Raw genomic sequence first — 25,434 nt, 5'->3', positions numbered from 1 at the left:
GAGGTACAGCAAGCAGGCTGGGACTCCTTCATCCAAACACATCAGCTACATCTTGTAAGGCAAAGCTTAGGTGTGGATTTCTCACAGGGACAAAGGACATGCTACTTACACGTAAAGCACAGTTTTCTGGTCTCCGACTTGTCCTCCATCACCCACTGTCAGAGTGTCATATCCTCTTTCTAGTTCAAATTCTTCAAAGGTGAGTTTGATAACCTGGCAAAGATGCAGCATGTTAATATGAATCAACTGCCAAGGCAGCCAGCAGGTCCTCGTCTTGTTTATTTATCTGTTTGTCTATCAAGGAGCAATTTATAAGAGCATTAATATCTTCAGGACATCACCAAAGGTGACCGTCCTGGCTTTTTATAGCACTGTAGCAATTCCGTCCAGACAGACCGAGCTCTTACTGAAATTACCTCTCAGATTTTTCTGCTTTATCTGTTGATTTTCTAGATGAATTTATTGATAAAGATGTGTGTTGGGATTTCGGCATGCTTTTTTTTCACCAGGTACTGCTAACTATTTCTTTCACAACCCTGAGATTATGGTGATGGATTTGAATATGCATATAGGCAGCGAGTTTGTTACATACGGTGCAAGCAGAGAGTCTTTCTTTTGCTGTGTTGCTCAGAAAGTTCCCCTGGTTTTCAGAAGCTTCTGTCAGACCAAGAAAGGGTTTATGTGAATTACCACTGGGGTAGCTCAAGGAAATTGTCTCAAGCTGTCTGCAAACACAATCATCACAGTATCTGTCCACAGCTGTTTGTTTCCTGTGTTTCCTCTCCTGCTCTATCCTAACCTTCTACCCCCACTCGATTTATGTAGCCTCTACCCATCATTTAGGAGCAGAGGTCCCACGGAAGTCGAGAGGTTTGTGTTCCAAGTCTCCTGGCTGCTTTTGAAATCTGTTATTCTCAATTAACTGAAAATTACAATGTGACTTAGGGGACGAAGGTCTTAATCCAGCCTCCGACAGCGCAAGCAAACAGAAAAGGAAGAGAGCTTAATTTACAGAAATGCTTTACATCCACAACACCAGAAAAAAAATCAACGGGAACTTTGTTTCTTGGAGCTTTTTAATTGACCGGATTCAGGAAAGCACGTAAACGCTTGAATGCATTCAGATCTTTGTACATGTGCCTGTAAATATATTAAAATTTCCTAATTTTTAAAAGACTAAATTACTAAATTTAGTTTCACTCTACTTTTGCTGTTTCACACAACACAGAAGTAGTTATCAAAAGTAATTAACAAGAAGGACCTACACATGTGCCAAGGACCACAGACCTGTGACACTACCTTACACCCCTTGACTTGGGGCAAGGGAGCAAGGCACAGGAAAACTAAAATCTTTGCCTTGTAATTTCTTGCCTATTATAAAAGCCGCATCTCCTGCAAACACTTGAGCATGTGTGCAATCACAGGGGCATAAAAGTCCCGAAGTTAAAACCAAAAGCAATAGTGAACTGTGTTATGTTAAATGTGAGCATGTCTCTACAGCCTCTTCAAGGCTTGTGTGGACTCTCTAGGAAGCTGACAACATTTTTTCTGTCAAAAGTTACCCAACTTCAACCCCTTAAGAAAACACTGGTTAGTCAGACATCAAATGCCTTGAGTGTTCTTTAAAAAACAAAAAAATAAAAGTGGGTGTATATATAGTTCAGACTGAACTGTTGTGTGCTACCGTCTTCTACATATAAACGCAATTAATATTTTTCAAATGCATAGAAAAGCAAATTAGATATTTTAGCCCTGCCATTCTGAAAATAGGGTGTTAACCAAAAGCCCCAGGATCGTGAAACAGGAGCCTGTGTGATACTTCACAGAAATTTGGAACCATTAATTTTAGTAGTAGTACCAAAATACTAACCTGTGCGGATTCTTATTAAACCACATAATGACGGAATAATGTAATTAATACAAAGAACACACTGCTGTAAAATGACACACATCATTAGTTAAATCGGTCACTCAAGTAAACTGCATTCTAAGGAGTCTGACCCTAATTAAATAACTAATTACATTCTAGTATACTGAAGACTGCAACCTTGTGGCACAGGAACAGGATGCCGAATACAGTGTTTATTTATCCATTTTCCTATTTTCTTTTTGGTCTGAAAGCTGAAAATTATTTAATGATTCATTAAACAACAAGAGACCTACCAGCACACACAAATACCTGGATGACACAAAACCTCAATTTTAAGTTACTGAAGTGACAGGAAGCAATTAGCAAAATCAAGGAAACAGGCTGGAATATGACACCTGATTCTAAGGCTTCGTACTGCAAAGTGATTTGAAGTGCAGTCACATTCATAGGAAAAAACCACAGTCATTCTCTCCATGGAGAACATCACCTCTTGCAGTTATATTCAAATGCTTTACAAGCACGCATTACTCATTTCCCTCCCCCTTCTCCCCAGTCTCAAGCATCTGTCTTCATTTGGGATGAATCATCATCCCCTGGAGAGGCCCATCTCTCTCCACCGATGACACAAGAAGCTTGGACAGAGCTTTATTTGGCTAGCTAGGCTCAGGTGAGAATAACCCCTGGAGAAATAGCAACCGGTAACATCCATTATGTCAAAAAGGTTCAGAAATAGTTTTGATGCAAATTCACCAATTATCACATGCATTTCTCAGTTCCCAAGTGATTTATTTTTCCACTGTGGTTGAAATTAATTCCCATGGCACTGGGGACCAGCAAAACCCTATATACCCTGAATATCCCCCCAACAGGTTTGATGTCACCCTCTGTATAGGAAATAACTCCAAGCTGTCAACTGAAGAGCACTATGCCCTTAACACTGTTTATGTAGGTTTCTGAGCAAACTTCGAGGGGATTATGTAGCTCAGTGAATCTGGCTCACTGTTCTTTTCCAAATATAGAACAGATGACTTGCAAATGAGTTCTAAATTCAGCTCAGTGGTTTTCCCATCGCTCATATTAAAAGCTTCATATAACAGGACCTGATCCAAAGACCACTCAAGTCAATAAAAAGATTACCACTGACTTCAGCAGGCTTCAGCTCACGCCCATAACATATCTTCAAAGTATTTTACAGGCATTTTAATTAAGTAATCTTCAATCCTTCTCTCACCCATGCTGGGGAATGTGCAATGATGAGATCGTCCCCTTTGTGCACAAAGGCAACGTGAGTCAGGGAGGTGAATTCTCCAATTTAGCAACATGTTTCTAACATGGGCCGTGCTTTAAGTAAGCGAGAGTTTTATGTGTACTTGTCAGATGCAGCGCTGTGTGACTCGTTAGGCAGGAATACCAGTGACCGAGCTGGCATTAGAACTCACACACCAGCAACTCCCATTGCTATACTGGGTTAAGCAGATGTGTGCTGCTGCATTAGCCTACGCAGCCAGCCTCGGGAGCTGTTCGCTGGACAAAAGAAACCGCCCGTGCCAGTGAACCTACTCGCCTTTTTGTATTTTACCAACCAGATATGGTCCTGTCTGCACGACTTCGGTTTCTGCAACTTTAATGAATTCTTTAAGCAGCAGAAAACACTAAGGGCAATTGATTTGTTTCCATTGTTTCTCATCTTCCTGGGGAGTGCCAGAAGAAAGCCTGTGCCTCGCCTGGGCTCCCAGGACCATGCAGAGCCTCCTCTGCCATTCCCGCAAAGGAATGGCATCAGGCTGCAGCTCTGAACAGCAGCTCAAATTAACATGAGCAGGTGAAGCACTGCGTGAGGAACAAGGAGGCACAGCAGTGGCTTTCCCAAAACAATCGATGCACTCCTCTCAACCCTCCCTGCTTTGAAAAGTTTCTTCCTACCTGTAAATTACACTTCCAGGATGAAACATCCAAAACCCAGAAACCCTTTATAAACTGATATTACCTATTAACTATTTATCACTTCAAAGAAAAAGGAAAAGGCAGTCTCTTTACACAGTTAATACAAGCTGCTGATTTGACCAATCTATCCTTATTTCAGTTGTGCTACACCTCTTTACAGCATGTGACGTTGTAGTCCATGGAGCACAAACTACAGTTTCTTGTGCTATTGGATCTCTGCTCCAAGTTGGTAAGTATTGAAATTAAAGGATTTTACCAATTTCAATCCCCTTTATGATTTATGAAAGTTGAGGATCAGGACTTGCAGATTCTGTTTTCTAATCAATAGTTTATTATTACACAGGTTTAAAAGCTGAGGAAGAAACTAACCAGAGGAAGAGGAGAAACTTTCCGTAAGTAGAAGTTCACAAAGACAGTAAGTTTTTGAAAAATGAGACAATCTGCCCAGGAAGCTTACGAAAGAAGCAGCTTGTCCTATTCACACTGCTGAAGAAAGAGCAGAAAAAGTTTGTGCATGAGGCCAGCAGAAGAGCAAATGAACAGAGCTGAAGATAAGACTCTGAATATTCAACACGAAAGCAATGTGACAAAGGGTCAATAAAACAGTGGACGTGGCCCATAAGCATCTCTTGACGATTGATTGCCATCTCCTCCTTCATAATTTGTACTGGAAAACCCAAATGGAAGTGTTAGCCTACATAACACCCAGGGCACGGCTACATCTAGCTCACTACAACTTCTTTCCAAACACATAGGACTATTTTATATACACAAAAACTGGATTTTGCTGATCTTTAAAATACAAAGATGCACAAAAATAAAGATATATATAATACACATACAACAGCCTAAGATGCTGATGTATTCAATAACCTGTCCATGCACAGGCAATGTATACCCACGGGTCTGCAGGTCACAGGCTGAAAAACACAGCTGACACTTGAGCAGTAATAGCTGCTGTTACATGTGGCCTGTTCTCCACTTGCACATTAGCCTGATGAAGGAGAACCTCCTGGGTCTGATTAACCAGTAAATCACTCCTAATAAATCAGCACTGAAAAATATCCTGATTCCTCACTCCAGTTTCCCAGAATTTGGGTCATTACTACACTCCTATGCAGCCAAACCAAGACATCCGTTGGATGAAATGACCAGCTAATGACAGCCCTTTAAACATAAACTCATTCTGAAATTGGAACATAGGAACACTCCTCATTAAAATCATAATCCACCAGTGATCTGCGCTTATTAAAGGCTTGAACTGAGGTCAATGGGGAGAGAGAAGCAGAACTGAACAGGCTCTTCAGCCAGCCCCAGCTCTAGCTGCCCTGCCACAGCCAGCGCTCCAGAGGGAGGCGAAGCGCTGGAGGTGAGAGCACAAGATGCCATCCCATCAGCGGCAGCAAGCAGGCTACAACTGTGGATGGTTGCCAGCATTTCTACACACCATAACAATTTCTAGCAGAAGATGAGATCTGGGATACTAACATGTTTGTGAAATGCCTTCCTTGGATCAGCGGCAAAAGGCAGAGTGCCAAAACGCAGGACTGTCTAGAGGCAAGGACCAAGGCATAATTGACAGAATAAGCATATGAGCTCAGTGAGTTGGCATGCAAGATTTGCTCATGAGCTAATGGAGATGGTGTTAGTAGGAACCCAGATACTAAAAAGAATGAAACTTGTCATCATTTGAGAGCAGAAGATGGTGAATAACACCTCAGAAAATGTATTTTGAGCTACACAGCTCAAAGTGTAATTTTTGTTCTTATGCTCCCATACAGATCTGGAGGAGAGGAACAGGCTGAGTTTGCAGGGCTGGAAAAAGCTGCGAGGCACTGAACATTGTCCTCCCTGAGCCAGTGGAAAATGGAAAGGACTTGATCTTACAAAGGCCGAGGCAGTTAAGCTTTGTCCTCCACGTGATCAGCGACAACAGACTTGAATCACACATGCAGACCAGTGGGGACAAAAAATCCCCACCAACCTCCCCTCTTCCAAACCTCAGTGAACACAGAAAGGACTTGTTTATAAATTTACAATACTGCATAAATAGCAGTAGATAGAACCATACCTCCCTCCTCACTTGCCCTCTGCCCTTTGGGGGCTGAAATCCCCATTGGTTAGGGGCCAACTACCAGCCAAAAGGAAGTGAAAAATCAGCATCCCTGGCACAGCCTTCCTGCCCCAGCTGAGAGCTGGCTTAATGAGATGCTTTGCTAAGCTGTTTGGCATTTCACCACCATTCACGCCAAGATATCAAAGAGGTTTTCATTAAAAATAATTACATTCACTTTTAATAACTTCTTTTACATCCTACAGCAGAGAGGGAATGTGATGTGTTGCAGTCTTTAAAGACAGTTGAGAAACACGTGGAAGAAGTCTGCGGGGGGAGAGGAAGGTACAACATCAGAAACAGAAACTTGAATGGCTAAGTATCATAGAGCAGTCCTCTCTGAAGAAGCATAGCTATACAACATTTCAACTAAGGCACTGAAGTAATGACATGGCGACGCATCTCCGAGACCTACCTTGGCTGGATTGAGCGCAGTGATGACCCACACACAGTAGGCATTGTTATCGTATTGTACAGGGTAGTTGGGAGAAGTTATCACACCACTGGGACCACGAAGGTACATATCGCACATCCTAGCTGTGAAGAGGAAAACAAGACAGGTGGGAGTGAGGTCTCTAAGCTTTGGCATGTATACGGTGTTCTTTGTTTACGGAGGAGAGAGAAGTAGCGATGCATACAGTATGGAAGTGGTGGAGAATTAAAAACTGCTGCTCTGTGTTGTTTTCACTAACCAAAAGATTCATTTTTTTCCATGTAACATCAGAGATGAAGGATTTATTTGTGATGAATAGATGAGTGGGGTGTTTCCAGGGGCTATCAAACAGACGGACCACCAGACCAACCAACAACCACCCATTCCCTACCACTCAGACTGATTCTATTTATTTTTTACTATATTAAAGCCCTCACAGAAATACCTTCATGTCCAGGACAATGAAAGCAACTACACGGAAGATGCCAGGTAAGACGCAGCTCCTTTTTAACATCCCCAGAAGGCCATATTTCCTTTCTTCATTGCAGGTCAAAAAAAATACTGCACAGCAAGTATTTATTAGATAAGGGCTGACTTCATGCTGGTGTGACTGTGGAATCAGAACCAAGATGGCAGCTCAATTTTGTATCTTAAAAACATCTTGGGCAAAGTAGAAGCTGAAAAGTGCTTGAGTGGGGAAATTTTTGCCTCTGGTATTCCTTTGATGTAATATTTAACCAGAAATTGTGAAGAACAGCATTCTGGTTTTGTAACTGCCTCTGCTGTTGTGATGGATCTTCAAAATTAATTTCTCTCAAATCTCAAAGGAGCCATATCTGCACACGTGGCATCTGCAAGGCTTTTTGCCCCCTCCAAATAGCATTAAAGCATGGAAAATGATCTCCTGGCCAAACTGTTTGACTACACAGGTGGTCACAAGGGAACATGAGGAACACTGAGAAAAAGCCTGCCCCCTCCTATGTGACCCCATCCTGGAGTCAGTTACACATGTCCCAACCTACCTTACAGAAAAAAGGTAAATCCTATTATTCCCATTTTAAAAGTGGGCAACAGGAGCACAAAGGACTTAAGTGAGTCTCCCCAGGACCCAGGGGGAATCTGCTGTAGATGGGGAAACCGAAAAAGTCTCCCAACAGTGGCAAGACATTTGATCACTGGGTATTAGAAATTGGTACAGTCCAGGGCATTAAAAGCTGGCTCACCGGGCACCCCGATATCTGCAATTTGAGAGAAACTCAATACCCAATAACAACATGGAACAAACAGAAAAAAGTGGTATAAAGCTGAGATAAAAAGCAACTGGAAAACTTTTTAAAAAGAAAAAACCTCAAAAGTTAGTGGTTAAAAAAAAGTTGATTCATAGAATCATCATAATGCAGGCAAATCCTTTCTTATCTCTTGCAAGAGGACACCATAAATTTCCTTTATAGTGTCACATATTTATGCCAAAGATCCTCTTACACTGATTCAATTTATTCTAGGCTTGTTTCAAAAATTACATGGGATTCCAAAGCCTTGAAAAAATCTGCAGATGAAATGAAAGAAAGAACTGAAAAAAATACCAATTTATGGCTTTAAAAGCTTTAGAGGATTTTAATTAAAAATATCACAAGTCATTTGTTATTAGCATTACAAATATCACAATTATGCATGCCACTTTTTAGAGACAGAGAGAGAATGAAAACAAAAAGGCCAAGGCCAAAATGGACATTAGGTTTTTTTCCCCCGCTGAAAGAAAACTCCATTCACTGATGGCTCATGGCTGGGCCACACGATGATCAGGATCATGCTAGTTAGGAACCACAGGCTAAGTAATCCCACATTGCTGCCTACTAGCAGCAAGTTCCATTTAACAGAATCTCCTTCCATCTTAGCTCTTCCAGATTTTGTTTCAGGGTTTCACCTTTTCTCCCCTCTCCTCCTTATCCCTTAAAAAGAAATACCTGGAATAGAGAGAACAGAAGGGGACAGAAAGCATTGCAAAGGGATGAGGACATGGTACACAGGTATGAAGGACAAATATAATCCATATGGTCCAGAGCTAATAGCTTATGAAGCTCTGTAGTTAATAGAAATAGCTTTATTAATTCCATTATGCAACAGGAACAGGTGTTTTTCTCAAAACCTGAATTTCTGGAACCAAAAAATTTCATGAGAACCAAGCAAAGGTTTCTTTCTCAGGCTTCTGCTGAAAAGACTGAAAAATTTGAACCCATATTACTCTCACACTCAGCCAGAAAACAAGAATCACCATTAGAAAAGAATAAAGATCCTACTGACTTTTGACCATGAGGCTGGCAAGTCCAAACTCCCATTTCCAAGAGCACAAATGCACTCGGGGCCGTGCTGAACACAGCAGTAGAGAGCTGAATTTTCCCAACAGGTTGCGAGCATCGAGAGCGGGGGGCTCTTCTAGCTGTGCCCCTTGCCCGAGGCAGGGTTTTGAAAACAGATCTGTACCACGGGCCACAGAGCAGGCCGAGGTTAAGAACCAGCTGAGGGATCCTAACCAAGGGATGACAAACTTGAGGACAGAATGGGTGATGCACGAAGGGGACATTAAGGAGATGGGTTCTCTCATTAGACCTAATAACTCAGTAAAATTTTTTTTTGTCTTCTCACCTCTGCACACTGGTCTGTGGTCACTCCAGGCAACAATGATGTCGCTCACTCTCTTACAGGTGATGCTTTTGGACCCTTGTAAATCATAGCCCTCGTTACAGGTGAACTGGATGCTGGAGCCTAGCCTAGCAGACAGAACAAAGGGTGCAGTTAGCGACTGAGACACTTATGCAGCAACAAGTTTGTCACTTTTTACTGTCCCAGAGATTCTCCAAATTGTGAACAGAGAGAGTTCACTGGTCCTCCAGGCAACAGCAGAAATGAATGAGGGGCAAGCTTCTGCCTCATACATTTGCTTGTGCTGAGCACTGTTTGCCTTAGGTAGTGATAATCCAAGAATGGATTTGAGTCTTTCAAAGCAACTTCAGTGGGAATTTTATTCAGTGCGGGAGCACGGACTCAGCCCCAAGAGACGACATGCTCAGCATTCTTATAAAGAAAAAAAAAAAATCTTTATCTACTACTGAAAGATTTGTTCTTTATTCTCTCACTTTGGATACAGATCCTGTGCTGGTTTAAGCCAATGCTGCCTTATTCACTGAAGCGACACAATGCCGGTTTTACAGCAGCTGAGAATTTATCCTATGGCATTTAGGGACTATTGGGAATTCCCTTTCCTCCACCCGCACCCCTCCGATCCATTTTCTGGATTTCAGGAGAATTTGATAGACTCAGGTTAAATTGAAAGACACTTTTAGTGAACAAAACAGCCATCGACAGCAAAGTAAGATTAAATATTGATTCACTATTGCTAACAGCAGGCTGATTCATTCCTGCACACTTTAAATGCAAGCTAGCAACTACAAGGGAATAACAGCACTGTTTTAAACTTTGTAAGAAAACAGTTATCTAGCACCACGTATACTTATTGACAAAGAACTGTACCAGTGCTTTGGGAAGTCACCTCAAATTCACTAGGGGCAGGGCCATGCTGCGACTTAAGCAAATTTGAGAAGCGATTTTTTTGCTCTTTAAGACAGTTCTTTCTGCACATAACTGGAGGGGGGAATGACAACAACCACCAATTACACAAGTCTGGCTAAACGCCCATGTTGTGAAAAGAGAAATACTCTGAAAGAGAGGTCATTACAGATCTTCATCTGGGACACTGTCTCCCAAACACACATGTGCACATTTATACACACTTGTTCTTCTACATCACTAGTCTCAGCAAGCTTTTCAGACATAATACGTTTAGAGGTGTGCAGATGGTCTCTAAAAAACAGACTACGTAATGCCAAGGAGCACACACAATGGTTATAGACAGTAGCTTTGCAGCATGCATAAACACACACATAAAAGGTTCTTACCTAAAATCGTTGCCTATTCTTTTGCCTCTCTCTGGAATCCCAGGGTCTGGACACATATTATGTCCCTGGGACACACCAACCTGAGTTACTACAAAGCAAAAACAGCACATACAGAGATAGAATAGCAAAAGAAACATTCTTTCATCAACTGTCTTGGTGGATGTGGAGAGAAAAATGGCAATTGGTAGCTCGAAAACCTGAACATGTTCTTTTTTTTTTTTTTAGAGAAAAACAGCTTTGGAAACAAATGTAACTGGAATCATTTCAGCTCAGTTTATACAACAAAGTGTTTTCTAGGAAATGCCAGCTAGGGACGCAGTTTTCCCTCTGTTCCACTACAGAAGCACCTCTGAAAAGAGTTTTTTCATTCTGCAAAATTACACCAATTAAACAACCCATTTCCGAAGCCTGTGATTAAAATGGCCACCTGTGACAGGACAAGGTGACAGCCTACCGCCCCTCCAAACCCATCTGAGTGGTGCCAGGGAAAGAAAACAACTCAATGAAAAGGCAGGTGTGTGACACCAGGGAAAAAACCAAGCACAGAACAGAAGGGAGAAAGGAGAGGGAAATGCAAGTCTAGCATTTTAAAGCAAGTAATTTAGTCTGAATGTGAAAAATTGTATGGAGCAACTTTAATGTAACTGCCAACAAACATGAAATCTATGAAGTGGTGATCAGCACTGAATAAACACCTTCAAACTTCATTCTCTATCTCCCCATTTCCCACTTCCCCCTCCAGCCTGTCAAATGGCGCAAACAAGCATTCAAGCATTGACTTGGGGTGGATATAACCTGGGTGGCTCCTGACAAGGATGAGATGAGATCTGGCAATATACTGATTTCAATTTTGAATTCCAGCAACTACCAAAATGCACGGTAATATGGGACAAAGTGGTGATTTTGTCACAGAGTTGTAGAATTTTATGTGACTTGGCTTTCTTGTATCACTAAGGGAAGGACACAAAGAAAATGCAACACTTCTTGGTAATGATGCCGAAGCAGCAAAGCATGAATCTTAAGCGAGCATGGTTCCATTCTACCTCTGCCTACCACTAGATTGAAGGAAAAAAATCTCAATTATACTTCAGAACATACTGTGTTAGCACAGTGCCCCAAAGACCACTGCCAAATGGATGATGGTGCTCTGATAAAAGCATGTTTCTCACACCAGACAGGTTGGCTCAACAATTTGAGATCTGCATGGCACCAAACACGGTGGAAGAGATGGAGGTGCGTGCACATAGATATTGACATGGGAAGATAAGCACATGGAGTGTCTACACAAACACAGACTGCACAGCATTAACACACAAAAAGGCAAGACCATCAAATATGATAATTATTCATTGGTTAATTATACCTTGCATAGTCAGGCACTACAGCTGGAAGATTTAACACTGTTCCTAAAAGGACAGAAGGATCACTCTGCTCCTGCTGGTACGGGGCTTTCATACGAGCATCTACACCTAACTCCTGGCTACCTACGCTGAAAACATTACAGCTTCGACCTCCTCCTCAGCTCTAGGCACTAACATCTCATCCCATCCCCTTCAATTTTGAAAGGGCTTTTGTCTCTCCTGGCTTCCCTTTCCATACCACCTCCCACCCCACCGTGCTGGAGCCAACCCCCTGAACTAAGCACAGCTGCTGTGCTGCTGGACCCAGAGGGACGGGGTAGGGCTGTCCCTGCCCTCCTCCTCTGGCACAGCCGCTGCACAGCACTCAATGTTTCAGCATGATGCTTTGGCGCTCCACAGTCTCCTCCTTGCGTTTGAGGGCAAAAGGAGAAGTGAGATATGGCTTTATAGGAAACCAGACTCCTGAGAGATTGCTTTCCCTCTTTTGCATGCTCATAACCTCACATTAAGCTCAGTCACGTGGACAAGCAGAGACACCAGCAACAGACAGAAGCATGAAAGCGGCACGCAGTCTCTTTTGATGGCTGCGTTTTGTAGCTACAAAGCTTTGCTGCCACCTTTCACAGATTCTGATGATTCTGAACATACACCAGAGTCAGAAAGAAGGGAGCCCCTGCCCACAGCAGGGATTCATCTCTGATATTTTCAGCAACCGTGCCCTGATAACTGAAGCAGCCATGACAAAACCCTGCCCCAGGAGTGGGTATCTCCAGCAGGTCTCAGATGCAAAATAATTTGGTGATCATTCTGCAAATGAAGTCAACAGCTTCCAAGAGCCCTTCTGCTAGTGCTTGAAATGATATGCTGCTTCTGAGAAATGAAAGGTCAGCTCAACAAAATACATAGGTGACACCGTCTTCCTTAGGGTTTCTTAAATCACTACCCACCTATACAAATATGATGACTGTGCATACAGGTATCTCCAAACAACGTCAAATTAACGCTTAGCATAGAGTGTACAAACTAGGGTTGTATGTCACAAGTCCATATGGTATTTAAGGAAAAGTTCTAAGATTTCTCATCTTACTTCTGTACCTTCTCCAGAGTAAAACCACACTAAATGAGATATGCCTATAATGTACACATGCACAAACACAGCTTCTACAGATATGTCTACATTCAAACACTTGGATGTTCTTCCTTGCAGAGCAGATTACCAGACTGCCTTTCCACATCAAATTATTTCTCCCATGGTCAAAAGACTACCCAGACAACATCTTTTATGCCCATGTTAGTTACTCTGCACTGGTATCACATCCATTTATTATGTCCCATATCAGACGACAGCAAACCTTGAAGCCTCTGATTCAAAGCTTCAGGAGGAAGCAAGGCTACAGATGACCAGCAAAACCTGCAGACACCAGCGGGCAGGTTGTCAGATATCAATCACATTTCTGAAGACTAAAACCAGTTCTTCTCTTGTTAGCTAGCATTTTATTAACATCTACATAACAGGTGTAGATAAACCAGAGAACAGATAAGACAAAATAGAGCAAGGGGGAAAGGAAAGATATCTCCATATCATGATAATTGGGACATTTTACTTGTAAATGTAAAGGAGAGCAAAAGAAAAGGAGAGGGTGGATTAGATGGTCACTTACAGAAACTTTTGTTCTTCTACCTTTTGTTTTAAACACACACACACGAACATAACTAAACCAAAGGTTATAAACCATATTTGTTATGCTGAGAACTTGCTGTCAGTACTGTGTTCATCTTCCTGAAGGTTTGACTGATCTATGCCTGGGCTGTAGCACTCCAAAATGAATTCTTCAAGGTTACTAGGAAAACAATAGATCTTAAAAACTGTGATGAGCTGTTCAATTTCTACATTATAGGCTCAAGGATTATCTCCCCCAAACCATGGAACTAGTTTTCCACCCCTTCATTCTCCTTTCTTCTCATCGTGTGTTCAATAACAGCCAGTTATGATTGCTTTGTTTGCCACAGTAATTTACTCCATCTGTTAAAAGAACTGAGAACCTTCTTTAGTTCTTTATTAACACGGGGAGATACAGAGAAAGTTCACCGATAGATTCCCAAGGGACAATATTTTATTGAATTTATGAATGTAAAATACAAACTACAAAATAAAGCAGCATCTAAAAAAGGTTTTACAAAGACTCGACATTTCTCAGCATGAGAAATACAGTGAAAGCAAGTGAGCTTTTCTACTGGCATGGGGGGTGGGGAGGGAAGAATTGTAGCAGTAATTAGTTGTTTTTAAAAAGTTAATCTTTACGATCACACTAAGGCTTGCAGTTACTCCATGCAACCAGCTGGTGAAGTTAATGGGTTACAAAATTCAGTCCTAAAAGCAGGAGAGCTGACCTACCGATAGTGTGCTCACCGCCTTTCCCATCCAGGAAGGTCCTTCAGCACCCAACAACCAAATGTTAAGCATGTCCAGAACCTCAGTGATACTGATCCAGACGTTAAACACTCGCGTGTCTAGCAATATGCAAGTGTGAAAAGGGTACAGACTTGGGCTGTGAGGCCCTAACACTGGAGAAGACTACTTCCAGCTGGAATTTTTTTACTTAGGGAATTCTGAACCCATATTTCACATCTTGCTGCTATCTCAGAGTAGTTCAGAAGTATGGGAGTTCAAAAACGTTTACAGAATTTCAGATTTTAAAGATCATGCGCAAAGACTGTGTTTGCAGCATGCCCTACTTAAACCAAACACAGCTTCTTTCAAAGCTGTGCTGCCTAGCGCTGGAAACCCAAGGCTGGCTCCTCTGTTGCTCAAGACTCACTTTGTGCGGTTGCAGTATAGCAGGGACCCACATACACACATTCGTACCTCAACATCTGATGCAGAAAGCAGGCTTGCTGCAATGCTGAATATATCTAGAAGCTTCCATACACTTGGCTGAGACCTAAAACTGGTCAACACCTCCAAAATGACTTTGCATTTGTACATTTAAAATAGATTTTGACAAGTCTGAATACACACAGAACTTGCACTACTTCATACAATCCCTTCCAATAATATCCAGCAGTGCATTTTCAGGTATGCCTCATTCAAAGGTCAGAAAAGCAACTTCGATGCTGTCTTGTAAAAGCAAAGTACCATGTTTCTCCCACTGCGTGAACCTGGAACATACATATTTACATACTGCATGCAGTAAAAGAAATAATCTCCTAAATGCAATCTAAAATTTAAAACTTTTTCTTATCTCATTCTCCAGAGCTGTATTATTTTTCCTCTAAAAATAATTAAAGCAAGATGTCCAATTAATTTTAGGGATGGTGAACAGTACAAGGCACTTGATTTCAATTTCAAATAAACATGTTTGACTGCGACTGAACACAATTAGCATCTCCCCCCCAAATTCCGTATTTTTATATATTCCTTTTCTGAAATAGTACCAACAGCTGTTATGTGACTACATTTTGCCTCCATTCAGACACATGAAACACACAGACTTTAATCTGGCCAGGTGGGATCTGGCAGCAGCTAACCACAGCATCCATCCAGAAAAACAGAAATCCTCTGAAAGACCTGCAGGGTACTGAGCACGTAGCTGCAACCTGCCTTATGTGGCCACAGATTCTTCAAGGGAGGATTTTAGGACAGGTGCAAAGAGCACTAGAAAACATTGCTGGTAGGAAAGTCTTTAAAAATAAAGCATGGCATAGTTCTAGCTATTACCAAGAGACACAGAAATTTCTAATATTCGAGCCGGATGAAATAAGAGCAACACTACCAAACTTCACAGATCTTTAATCAGCCTGTCCCACCTGCATAATTATCTCTGATGCATATGGAGACCCATAAGCTCGTGAAAGTTTGAGAAAAGAAGGGGCATGGCTAGCCATGCAAACCAAAAAAACAAGGGAAAAAAAAAAGAAGATAACATTTTGGGCTCCATTTTCTGAAAATGAACCATTTTCTGGAGACATCTTCTCCGGAATCAGCATTTCTGAAGTAAAAAATTTACTGTAACAGAAGCGTGACAGCAGAAGGCTGTGCAAGACAGAGGTTAGTCTGGGTTTACAATCCAGACCGTGCTGAGAGCAGCGCACATGGAAGGAGCTGAAGGCACAAGGGCTGTGGCAAGCACCATGCTGGTAACGGAAAGGAATTTGGGCCACAGTACTATCACCATTTATATTATTATAGCTTAATAGCTTTCAGGCTAAGCTGCCTTCCTACGCTCTATGTTGCCTTATCAAATATGACAAGATTAGCACTACACAAGATGCTGAACTGACAGCTTTGAAGACTGGAGCCTGCTCTCCGTTGGGTGACGATAAACTGGGCAGAGGCAACAAGAACTTCCTACACTTTTATCCTCAGCACGACTGGGACAGAGCAGGGAGCCCCCGGCAGGGATAGTGCTGACAACGGTCATTGGCAACAGGTAAAACCGCTACGGGGAAGCAGCCTAGCATTCCCAGGAAGGAGAAATGGGAATCCTATATATTCTCAATTCCAGAATACTCATATATAGTAAACTAATCACTCCAAACCAGGCTAACATTTTTCACTCGGTGAAGACTCCCTTCCCCACATTCCCCAAAATCCAAGATAGCAGATATCCCACTCCAAACACATCCCTTTGTCTCCAGTGCCCACACAATCAAAGCTAGTGGTATTTTCCAACAGAATTTCATTCTCCATTAAGTGAACTGAAATGCGTATTACAATTAAATTCCTCTTGGCAAGAATATATCATAGGACCAGGAACATCTTGCATACGGGGTTTTTCTTAAAATTGAATTAATTTTCTTGAAACATGCCCTACTATTTTCTGCTCTGGATATTTTGGGCAATTTACATCCTGCTATTTAGTTACCTTGTTGGGCCTTGCTCCTGAAAAATTGGAGACTATAAGCACTCTCCTGTGAGCCTAGAACTGAGCCATTTTCATTTCAGACAGACAGCGAGCGATGTTTTAAATTCAGTTCATCCATTTTTCTTAACTGAATTTTGCATCCGAAATTCAGGCGAGTGAAATGTCCAAACGGTACCTCTTTGATGGGTGTAATGGACTGTGCAACAAAATGAGCAATTATATCCTCTCCTCTAAAACCTATTTTAAGAAATGCTACATTCTGTTCCTATTTGAATTTATATAAAATATAAACTCGAGTTAATTCAGATCCCTCCCATTTAATCGAGTCCCCTTAAGAGCCCAGTCATCTCTCTGGAGTCATATGCATAAAGAAACTATGAGATTTGCTTCTGATTTGAAAGGAACCTAATGTAAAGATGAATGGACCTAACGGATTCGCTTCCTGCAAGAGGAAAACACACCAGTGGCAAAGTGACATTCTGAGCACGCCTCTAACATATCAACCACTAGATGCACTGAAAGTAAGTAACTAATCAGGAGACCATAAAAACCAGTATTATAAGCTCTCGCACAGCAGTGGTGTGATTTTTCTGCAGGGACAATTAAATAAAACGCAAAGAGAAAAAGAGAGAGACTGCTATTGCCTCCGTAGATTTTCTAATAGGTCTTTTTTGGTGTGGTTCCTTACCCCTACTCCTAACGTTACAACAGTAACATTAATTCAGTTTTCAAAATGGTTTACAGTTTCACACTTTCCACACTAAAAGACGACAGAAGAAGTGAACCCCAGGCTGTCATTGAGCAGGAAGCATACAGTATATATTAAATGCACACACACCGATCCCCTCCGTTCCCACTTTAACAAGTTAGTATATGCTTGTGAATAGAGCACTGGAAGGAAGTGATGCAGTAATGCAGAGGGAAGAGAGGGAAAAGCATTAAAACTTGTAAGAGTGACGAAGTTTTAGAGATTACTGGAAAGTCAAATGAAATGTTCAAGGAGATCATTATACAAAGACAGCGTAAGGAGGAGCCAAAAAACTTACACACTGATGTCTTCTGGTTATTGTCCTTGCTGGGCATTAGCTTCACCCCTCTGGACTTCAGTTCCATTTGCTTTTTGACTGCAGAGACAGATTTAAAACAAAGCAAAAGACAAGGAAAAGATTTAGCTAAGCATTAGGGGTTATTTAAAAAAAAGTGAAGCAACAGCTGTACACCACCCACAGTGCAGGACACCCTGCATCTTTCCTTACAGCTCTGACAACTTACCCTGACCCCTCAAAACCATTAGGGCCCCCTTTTCATTTACCTTGTTAGGTCTGGACTGGTGTCTTTGGGGATCTGAGCTGACCCAATTAGAACATAAAAATTGGGCACACAACCCCTATCCCTCTGTAACCACGGTGTTTTGCTTAACATACTAAAAGTGGGAAACAGACAGAAGGGAAGCTCTAGGAAACTTCAGGGATCCTGAGAGTAAAATGCTGAGTTAGTTTCACCCAGTTTTACTGATGCAGTTATTCCATGAATACATTATACAGTAAAGCCATTCTCTGCTTCTATGGGAATACAGCACCCAAATGAACACCCCATAAGCTAAAAATTGCACAGAATCTGCATCAATAGCAGACTCAAAAAGGCAGTAAAATAGCAGAGAAAAAGGCCATATTAAAACCACATTATTGGCAAAGAGAAGTATATATTTACAGACCCACTGTTAATAGCCACAGGCACATCAATTAAAATCTGCACGCTGACTCCACCAGAGGTCCTATTGCGACCATTCACCTCCCTGCTCTAAACCTCATCCAGAAGATGAGAAAACATATGAGGGTAGCAAAAAAAGACTTCTATCCATCCATCACCGAGAGAGTCCCATCCTTCTTCACAATATGAAAATTCCCCACGTAACTGAGCAGCGACTTGTTTTTATTATCTGGACTTGGCTGTTACCAAGGGTCTCTCTACACAAGAGGGTTTTGCACAAAACCCACACTGTCAAAACCATCTGGATACCAGGAGAGAGAGAGACAATGGCTTCCTGCAGCATACACACAGGTATTTTTGACTAACACACAGTAGAATTTTTACTGGCATATTTGAAGTTAGTGTGGTTAAAGAATAACATCACAGCAGAAAGCATGACATCCAAATCACTTCATAGGATCCTTTTTCTGATGAGCCAGTCCTTATCTATGGAGAAAACCAGCCCATCTTCCACTTCTAACTGTTCTTTTCTTGTTCTTTATCTTGTCATTCTTTCATCCCTAAATTAGCACATTTCTAAGACAAAGTTGTCAAGAAAAATTACCGACATAACAAGGTTTTTTTAATCATGCTTTTTTGGCTTAAAAAAAAGATCTGTTTATAACATCTGTTTGCAGGAGCTTCAGACAGGGGGATGTCAAGCATTATTCCTTGAAGCTTACCTAAGGTAGTGCTTTTCTGAGCTAGATGCTAGCTTGGAGCTTTTTGTTCATCGTTTGGTTACAGCTTCTTACTTTCTCTTTAAATAAAGCAGTTATAACTTCAAACTGAGGTCCACATTAGCTTAAAAAATATTCATGAAGAAAAGCTTATGTTGTTCATGTCTTTCTTACTAGTATTAGCATCTTTATTCTGTTGGGGGTTTTTTGCCTTATTTTTTTAAGAGGGGAAAAATAATTAACAGTATGCCACTTTCAAAGCAAATCTAACACACAACTGTTTCTTTTTTACTTTAATCCACCTGCAAACGCACAAGGAGAAAAGCAGCAGGTCTCAGAATGCCCCAAATGGCCACATATTCCTCCAGGTCATGGTATGATAATTCTGGGATATTTGTAGTCTGACCTCAAGGTTTTTAACAAACGCACTGTATGAAGGGACCAAAGGACGGACACGGGGCTACAGAAGCTAAAATTTCTGGGCAAGTCTGGAACATATTCCTGCCTCAACTAGAATAGTGACAGCTTTAAAACACAAATGAGAAATGAAAGGCTGTACTGAAGGCCACGGGATTACAGGGCTACCTCACACGCCCTCTTGCCTGTGTATAACAACCATTAGCCAGCTATAATTTCAGCTGTGCTCTGGCTCAGGGCAGCAACAGATAAACCCCTTGCAGCAAAATACTAGACGGGGAGTGGGAAGAGTTTACAGGGTCCCTCTTACAGGCACTCCACAGCCGTTTTCCAGTATAACAGAGGGGGTCATGGCTACCACGACCGTCCTGTGCAAAGCCCCCAGCACCCTTTTGCTTAGCACAGCAGGAGCACCCATCAGCCCGGTTGCACCCATGTAAGTGCTCTTCCAGTGAAGGAAGATAAATTCCCTCTGCCTGCAGAGGCTGCCCCGCTCTTGCAGCCGCAGCTGCCCTGTCCTGTCCTGCAGCGGGCCTCGGCAGGACCCGGCGGTGCTGCCCAGAGGTGTTTCCATCTGCACGCAGGACAGGACAGCACCAGGGCTGGAGCTCTCCGGCCTCTTGCTGATGCTGCAGCGCAGCACTCAAACTGCCATCGGGATAAAGCGCTGAGGAGGTCCTGTTCTGCTTATCCTCCATAATGCTGCAGCTAGTGATCCTCTGGCACTTTCCAAGCAGGTACAGGGATAACCTGATAGTCACAACCAATACTCCCTCCCAGTCAATAAAACACAGTCAAGCCCAAGTATCTAAGGCTAAATTTGAGCTATTGCAGGATGTACAATGGCTCATGACTTTGCAGTATCTAATTCATTGCTCTGTAAAGTGCTTTGGGGCACCATCAGTAAGAGAGCAGTTTTATAAAAATAATTTCCATTTTTATATTCTCCGCAACTTCCCTTGCAAGTTACTTTATACAATTACCAGTGAATTTTTCTCCTAGCCACACACAGAAAAGCACAAGTCTTGATTTCTGCATGATAAAGTAAGCCTGTAGCCCTGAAGGACAGGCAAAGCTTTCCAATCACCAGCATATGCCCTACACACAGAGTATTGATGCTGACACCGTGGATGGGATAATGCATCCCTGGGAGGGTCAGCACTTCTCATCAGGGCACACTGACTGCTGAACTACAGCAACTTGCATTGGTTTCACAGGGCTGCTGAACATCCCAAAGCCCAGCAGAAAGCAAGCGGTACGGAGAGTTCACCACTTCAACACATCTAGGCCTTGCACGCAACTGCAAATTTTTAAAAGGACACACTAAATAAGAAAGGTTCACCCATATTCATTCCTGTCTTCCAGAATCCAGCTAACAGACAGAGCCCCACTCCAAATTTGTGACTAATAGAAAACCTAGCTCCAAAACACCCAACAGTAATGAAAACAAGCAGCAGAAACCAGACATTCATTACTAAGGACCAATCGTAAAATACAGAGACTAAACTGCATTACCCATGAAGTATATACTCCCCTAATTGCATCACATCTCTTTCAACAATAATTGATAAAGAGAGATCACTATAATACTCTCCTCTTAATCATTCATTTTGTTTGCGACATGGAGACATAATGATGAAAGTCAAGCTTTACAAATTACTCAGTTTAGATTAGAACAAGTCAGAATACAGTTATCACTTGCTTTTTTAAAGAATAAATAAGTAAGAACAATTCTCTTACTCTACGCCCTCAAAAATCTGGTACATAAAAATCTATTTTGTTTATAAATTTGAATGTGGAACAGTACTACAAAGGACTGTGTCAGGATAATCAGATGAACAGAAATTCCTCTGTTTTCTGGAGGGTTTTGCTGCTCACACGTATCTGATAGATCTAATGGAATACTCAGTGTCCTGTCAAATTTGAAAGGTGACATTACAAAGCTCTTCCAGCAAGCAGGCAGTCTGGGGTGTTTCTTTTAAAGCATTTCATGTTGCTCTAAATGAGAATTTAAGGAGACATTCATTTATTTTTAATTTGGAAAACAGCATTTCAGCAAAAATCTATTCCATGAACCTCTGTTCCCCTTGCTGGGGGATCACTATTAAATACAGACCTGCCTGAATCTCTTTTTCCTCCTGCTGGGGTGTTTTAGTATTATCTGGGATACTACGGGAAGTTGCTTACAGGGATTGAAGAGAAACACCCTCAAATGCAACCATTTTGAAACTCCTCATTTACGCCCTCCATTAGCTACCCTAAGGAACGGTTCTTTAGGAATCAAGAGCCTGCAACAAGCACCAGAATTTTCCCGTCTTTGCCTCTGTCTCAGGATTACCCAGGACACTCAACAGGTTGCACAGCATAAGCTATAACCCCTTTGCAGCTCAAAGGTGTGATGCAACATGAAGATTATCAAATCTGTCAAAAATTAAGCGTATATGTTTATAGACATATACATATCCTTAAAAGCCATTTATGTGGTGCAGTATGTGCAATAGATAGTTCATCAGACCATTATTAAAGGCGACAGGCCTGCTGGTATTCTGCACTGTGCTACGGGCTGAAACTCGCCCACATTTATCTTTCTACCTGAGGGCGGAGGACAGAAGGGGAAGGGAATGGGGCAGGGAGATCAATAAAAGATGTAATTATGTGTTGGTAACAATCAGCTAAAAAGCAATCTGGGATCCAACATCTGTAATAAAATATGTGGAGAGATGGACTACACTAGCCAGAGCATTACTTAGATCTATTTAGCATCATTTGAAATTCAGCAGCTTTTTCCTTACCTCATTTCCAGTACCTTATCACTATGCTGAGAGAGGGGATGACAGGGAATACCTGGCTGCTAACTCCTGCGCTGTCACCTGTCCCGAGTACCTGAGTAAGGCGCTTCTAGCTTATGTTCTTACCACCTGCAGGTACACAGCACCTTTTTGGGAAGGCAGGCAGAGGGAGTGGGAGGAAGAAAAAAAGATTGATGCACCAATTTCTCTACAGTCCCTCTTATTTGCTTTTACAGGGTGCGGGGAAAAAAGTATTTGCAAGAATGCAAGATTCATCTTACATAAAAGGGAAAAGAAAATGGAAAAATATTTTAACTCTTCCTGGAAGGGAACGAATTTACTGTATTCAACATAAAGAAAACCAGTATACAGGCTGATTATATCTAACCTTGCTTCTACATTCATAAAGAGATTTCCAAACTAGGGCATGGATTAGAAAGAGCTGAAATGGAACACGCAGAAGGCGTTCTGCTAAAACTAAGTATCAATGTTAAACAAGCTGGAAGGGAAACTACTCTCTTATAGATTACCAGCAAAGCCAGATACTGTCTCAGAGGGCACAGAATGTTAATAAATGATGTATGCGCATGTCTTCAGAAAACAGACAACAAGTTAGATCCATCCTAACCCTCTGTTCCTTCTCTTGGACAATCCTGGGGTCTGCTTACATCTCTATTGCTGAAAAATGCATTTTAGTTGCTCTACTTTCAAACAAGGTTATGTTCCTCTGAAAAGGGTTATGCTGATTTTTTTGAAGTTGCATTGGCATCTTCAGTGTTCTACGGACACAGATTCCATTGACTGCAAAAATCTTGCCTTTATCCCTGGGTCTTTTGCTTTGTTTCTTGTTTTGTTTAAGTAATGAAATCTTTCCTAACAGGTGGAAAGAACCTGACAAACTCCACAAAAAACAGCAAATGTTTGAAGAATGAGTGTCAGATTCCCTTTGCCAGCTAGACGGAGGTCCTGCTTCGATGCCACTTCAAGAGCACATTTTTAAGTTCATCTTTTAAACACTCAATACACAAAAGCACAGTTCATTATATCTAACGAAACAGTTTCTAAGGAGTGTGCTAGATTAGAACCCCCTGACATTTACCTAATCGGAGGAAATTATAACATTAATCTTTACTTTTCTATTTAAGAAAAAAGGATGATTCAGACAGGTGTTTTAACAGAAAGCAGTAATCATGACAGCAAAGGAAAATGTCATATCAAAGGCCATCAGCTGCAAGCAGTCATTTGTGTTACACAGAAAACAGAGGGGTTTTTTTCCTTGTAATTTATATGTTAAAGGAAAGCAAGGAAAGTTAAATAACAAAGGTGATTCATAAAGCAAAGCCCATGATGAGGCCATGACAACATTGCTAAGGCTAAACAAACAGGGAACAAACAAATGGGGCAAGTTTGCAGATTTATCAAAGGAAACTCCTCTCCCTTTCACTTTGTTCCTCTTAGTCTAGGGCCATGGTACTTTTTCTCAAAGTCCTGCTTCTTCCTTTTGAGGAAAGCTGCTGAACTGCACTGACTCAAACCTCTGGAGAGTGGATGAGGAACTGGATGTCATTCCTGCTCCTTCCCTGCTTCACTTTCCCTCTCCCTGATCCTGCCTCCAGAGCCAGCTGCCTGAAGCAATGCTACACCACTGCAGCCACAAAGTCCTTCAAAGTCCTTGGAGAGAATGGTATAAACAGTTTAAGGAATCCACTCAAACCCACCTGTTTCAGTCAGTATTTGGTCCCCAACAGGATGCACTGAACTGCAGTTAGCCACGGCTGCCTACAAACCTCAGAACACAACAGGATCTTTTCTCTGCTTGACTCGTGTGCCAAAGCACATCCTCTCCCCCAAGAGCATCTTAAGATCCCAATTCTGAAATCCATCCTTCTAGGGAAGAATGACCAGTAAATACAGAACAGTTTACCCCTCATTCAAAACGGGCTCAGTTACGTCTCACTTGAGCAGAGTGTAAATGCAGACACAGTCTCTGTAGGACTCTAGACTGCCCTTCGCCTGGTGGCACCCTGTCTGGATCGCCATATCCCAACACAGCACGTTCTGCAAAACCGCAGGTAAAGAACATCTACTTCTACTAACGAAGCATACAGTGTAAACGAATTTTCCTGTAGCTCTTAAGTGTCTGTACTCCCAACAATTGCCAACAGTAGCTCTCTACATGACAATGCCTGGATACCCAGCTGGAAAATTAATGTTAACAGGATACAGAAGGATCATGCAGGAAGTTAGTTGTAGATTCCTAGGAAAAAAAAGTTTGGCTAGACACACACTGTGAATAGTGAGACCAGGCAGTAAGCATTTACCTTGATATTGGGCACTGAACCCCTTCTGCCTGTGGTTGCCGTCTGATGTGAAGTGAAGCCGCAGCCAATTTTTACTGCTGATAACCGGGGCAGGCAAATTCATTCCAGTAAACCTGCAAGAAACCAACCAGTAACAGCCAAATGTTATTATGATTGCGAATTATACCCCAAATACCTGTCCTTCCAGGTAATTCTCCTCCTACATGAATAAAGGAAATCCTGAATGAGTACCACATGCTCAGAGAAAGCACTCCATGCACCCCACGGTTGCTTCTATGCACACATTCCTCTGCTTGTCTTCCCATCTGATGGTTACACATTTGTAATTACAGGGGTTTCCATTCCTTCCTTCTAAGGCAAAGGGTACAGAGGGCTGAGCTGGGTACTCACAATGTCTGTGGTACCAGACAAATGAAACGGGTCCAGCTGGACAGCCTAGAGGCTCCAGTCTTCTCCTGCACCACAAAGAATGACTGGAAGGTACAGAACAGCTCTGAACTGGAGGAGCTCTACATGTTTTCCCAGAGTAACAGAGCCTCGTAGCTCTATCACTTTTTGTGTCTTATTGGTATCACACAGAAGTGACATAAAACCATCTCAGGGGACACGCAACACCTAAGGTATACAAGATAAGTTTGACTCTCAAGCTTATTCAGTTCTTGTCTCAATATTTGGTTAACCCCGCTAAAAAAAAAGAAAGGTATGTTATTTTAACCGAGGAAGAGAAAGGATTGCAAGAATGATTTTCTTTTACTGGAAATACTGGAAATACCCAGCAAGAAGCAATGATTTATGATCTATCCCATAGATCATAACCTGGAGAAGATTACAGCCATCAAACATGAGGTGAAAAGCTCCACAACCCATTAGCAGTCCTTCAGCAGCTGTTCCCTTCATACCACTTTATACTTTTTTTTTTTTTTTAAATTTTTTCCTTGT

General features: G+C 41.8%; 1 protein-coding gene across 1 annotated transcript in view; it reads right to left on the bottom strand.

Annotated features, from left to right (window-relative positions):
• Positions 1–25,434, bottom strand: part of CSMD2 (CUB and Sushi multiple domains 2) — a 310,684-nt gene that overhangs the window by 145,662 nt on the left and 139,588 nt on the right. Inside the window, exons 6-11 of the mRNA XM_009284828.2 lie at positions 24,496–24,608; positions 17,586–17,663; positions 10,314–10,401; positions 9,004–9,128; positions 6,343–6,464; positions 110–213 (exon numbers count right to left, since the gene is read on the bottom strand). Coding sequence (XP_009283103.2) covers positions 110–213; positions 6,343–6,464; positions 9,004–9,128; positions 10,314–10,401; positions 17,586–17,663; positions 24,496–24,608 — 630 coding nt within the window. The remainder of the gene's footprint in view (positions 1–109; positions 214–6,342; positions 6,465–9,003; positions 9,129–10,313; positions 10,402–17,585; positions 17,664–24,495; positions 24,609–25,434) is intronic.

This window comes from Aptenodytes forsteri, unplaced genomic scaffold (genome assembly GCF_000699145.1).
Source record: "Aptenodytes forsteri isolate BGI_AS27 unplaced genomic scaffold, ASM69914v1 Scaffold7, whole genome shotgun sequence".
In the NCBI taxonomy this organism is placed as follows: domain Eukaryota; kingdom Metazoa; phylum Chordata; class Aves; order Sphenisciformes; family Spheniscidae; genus Aptenodytes; species Aptenodytes forsteri.
The sequence above is the reverse complement of the archived record's forward strand: the minus strand, read 5'-3'. Positions and strand labels throughout refer to the sequence as shown.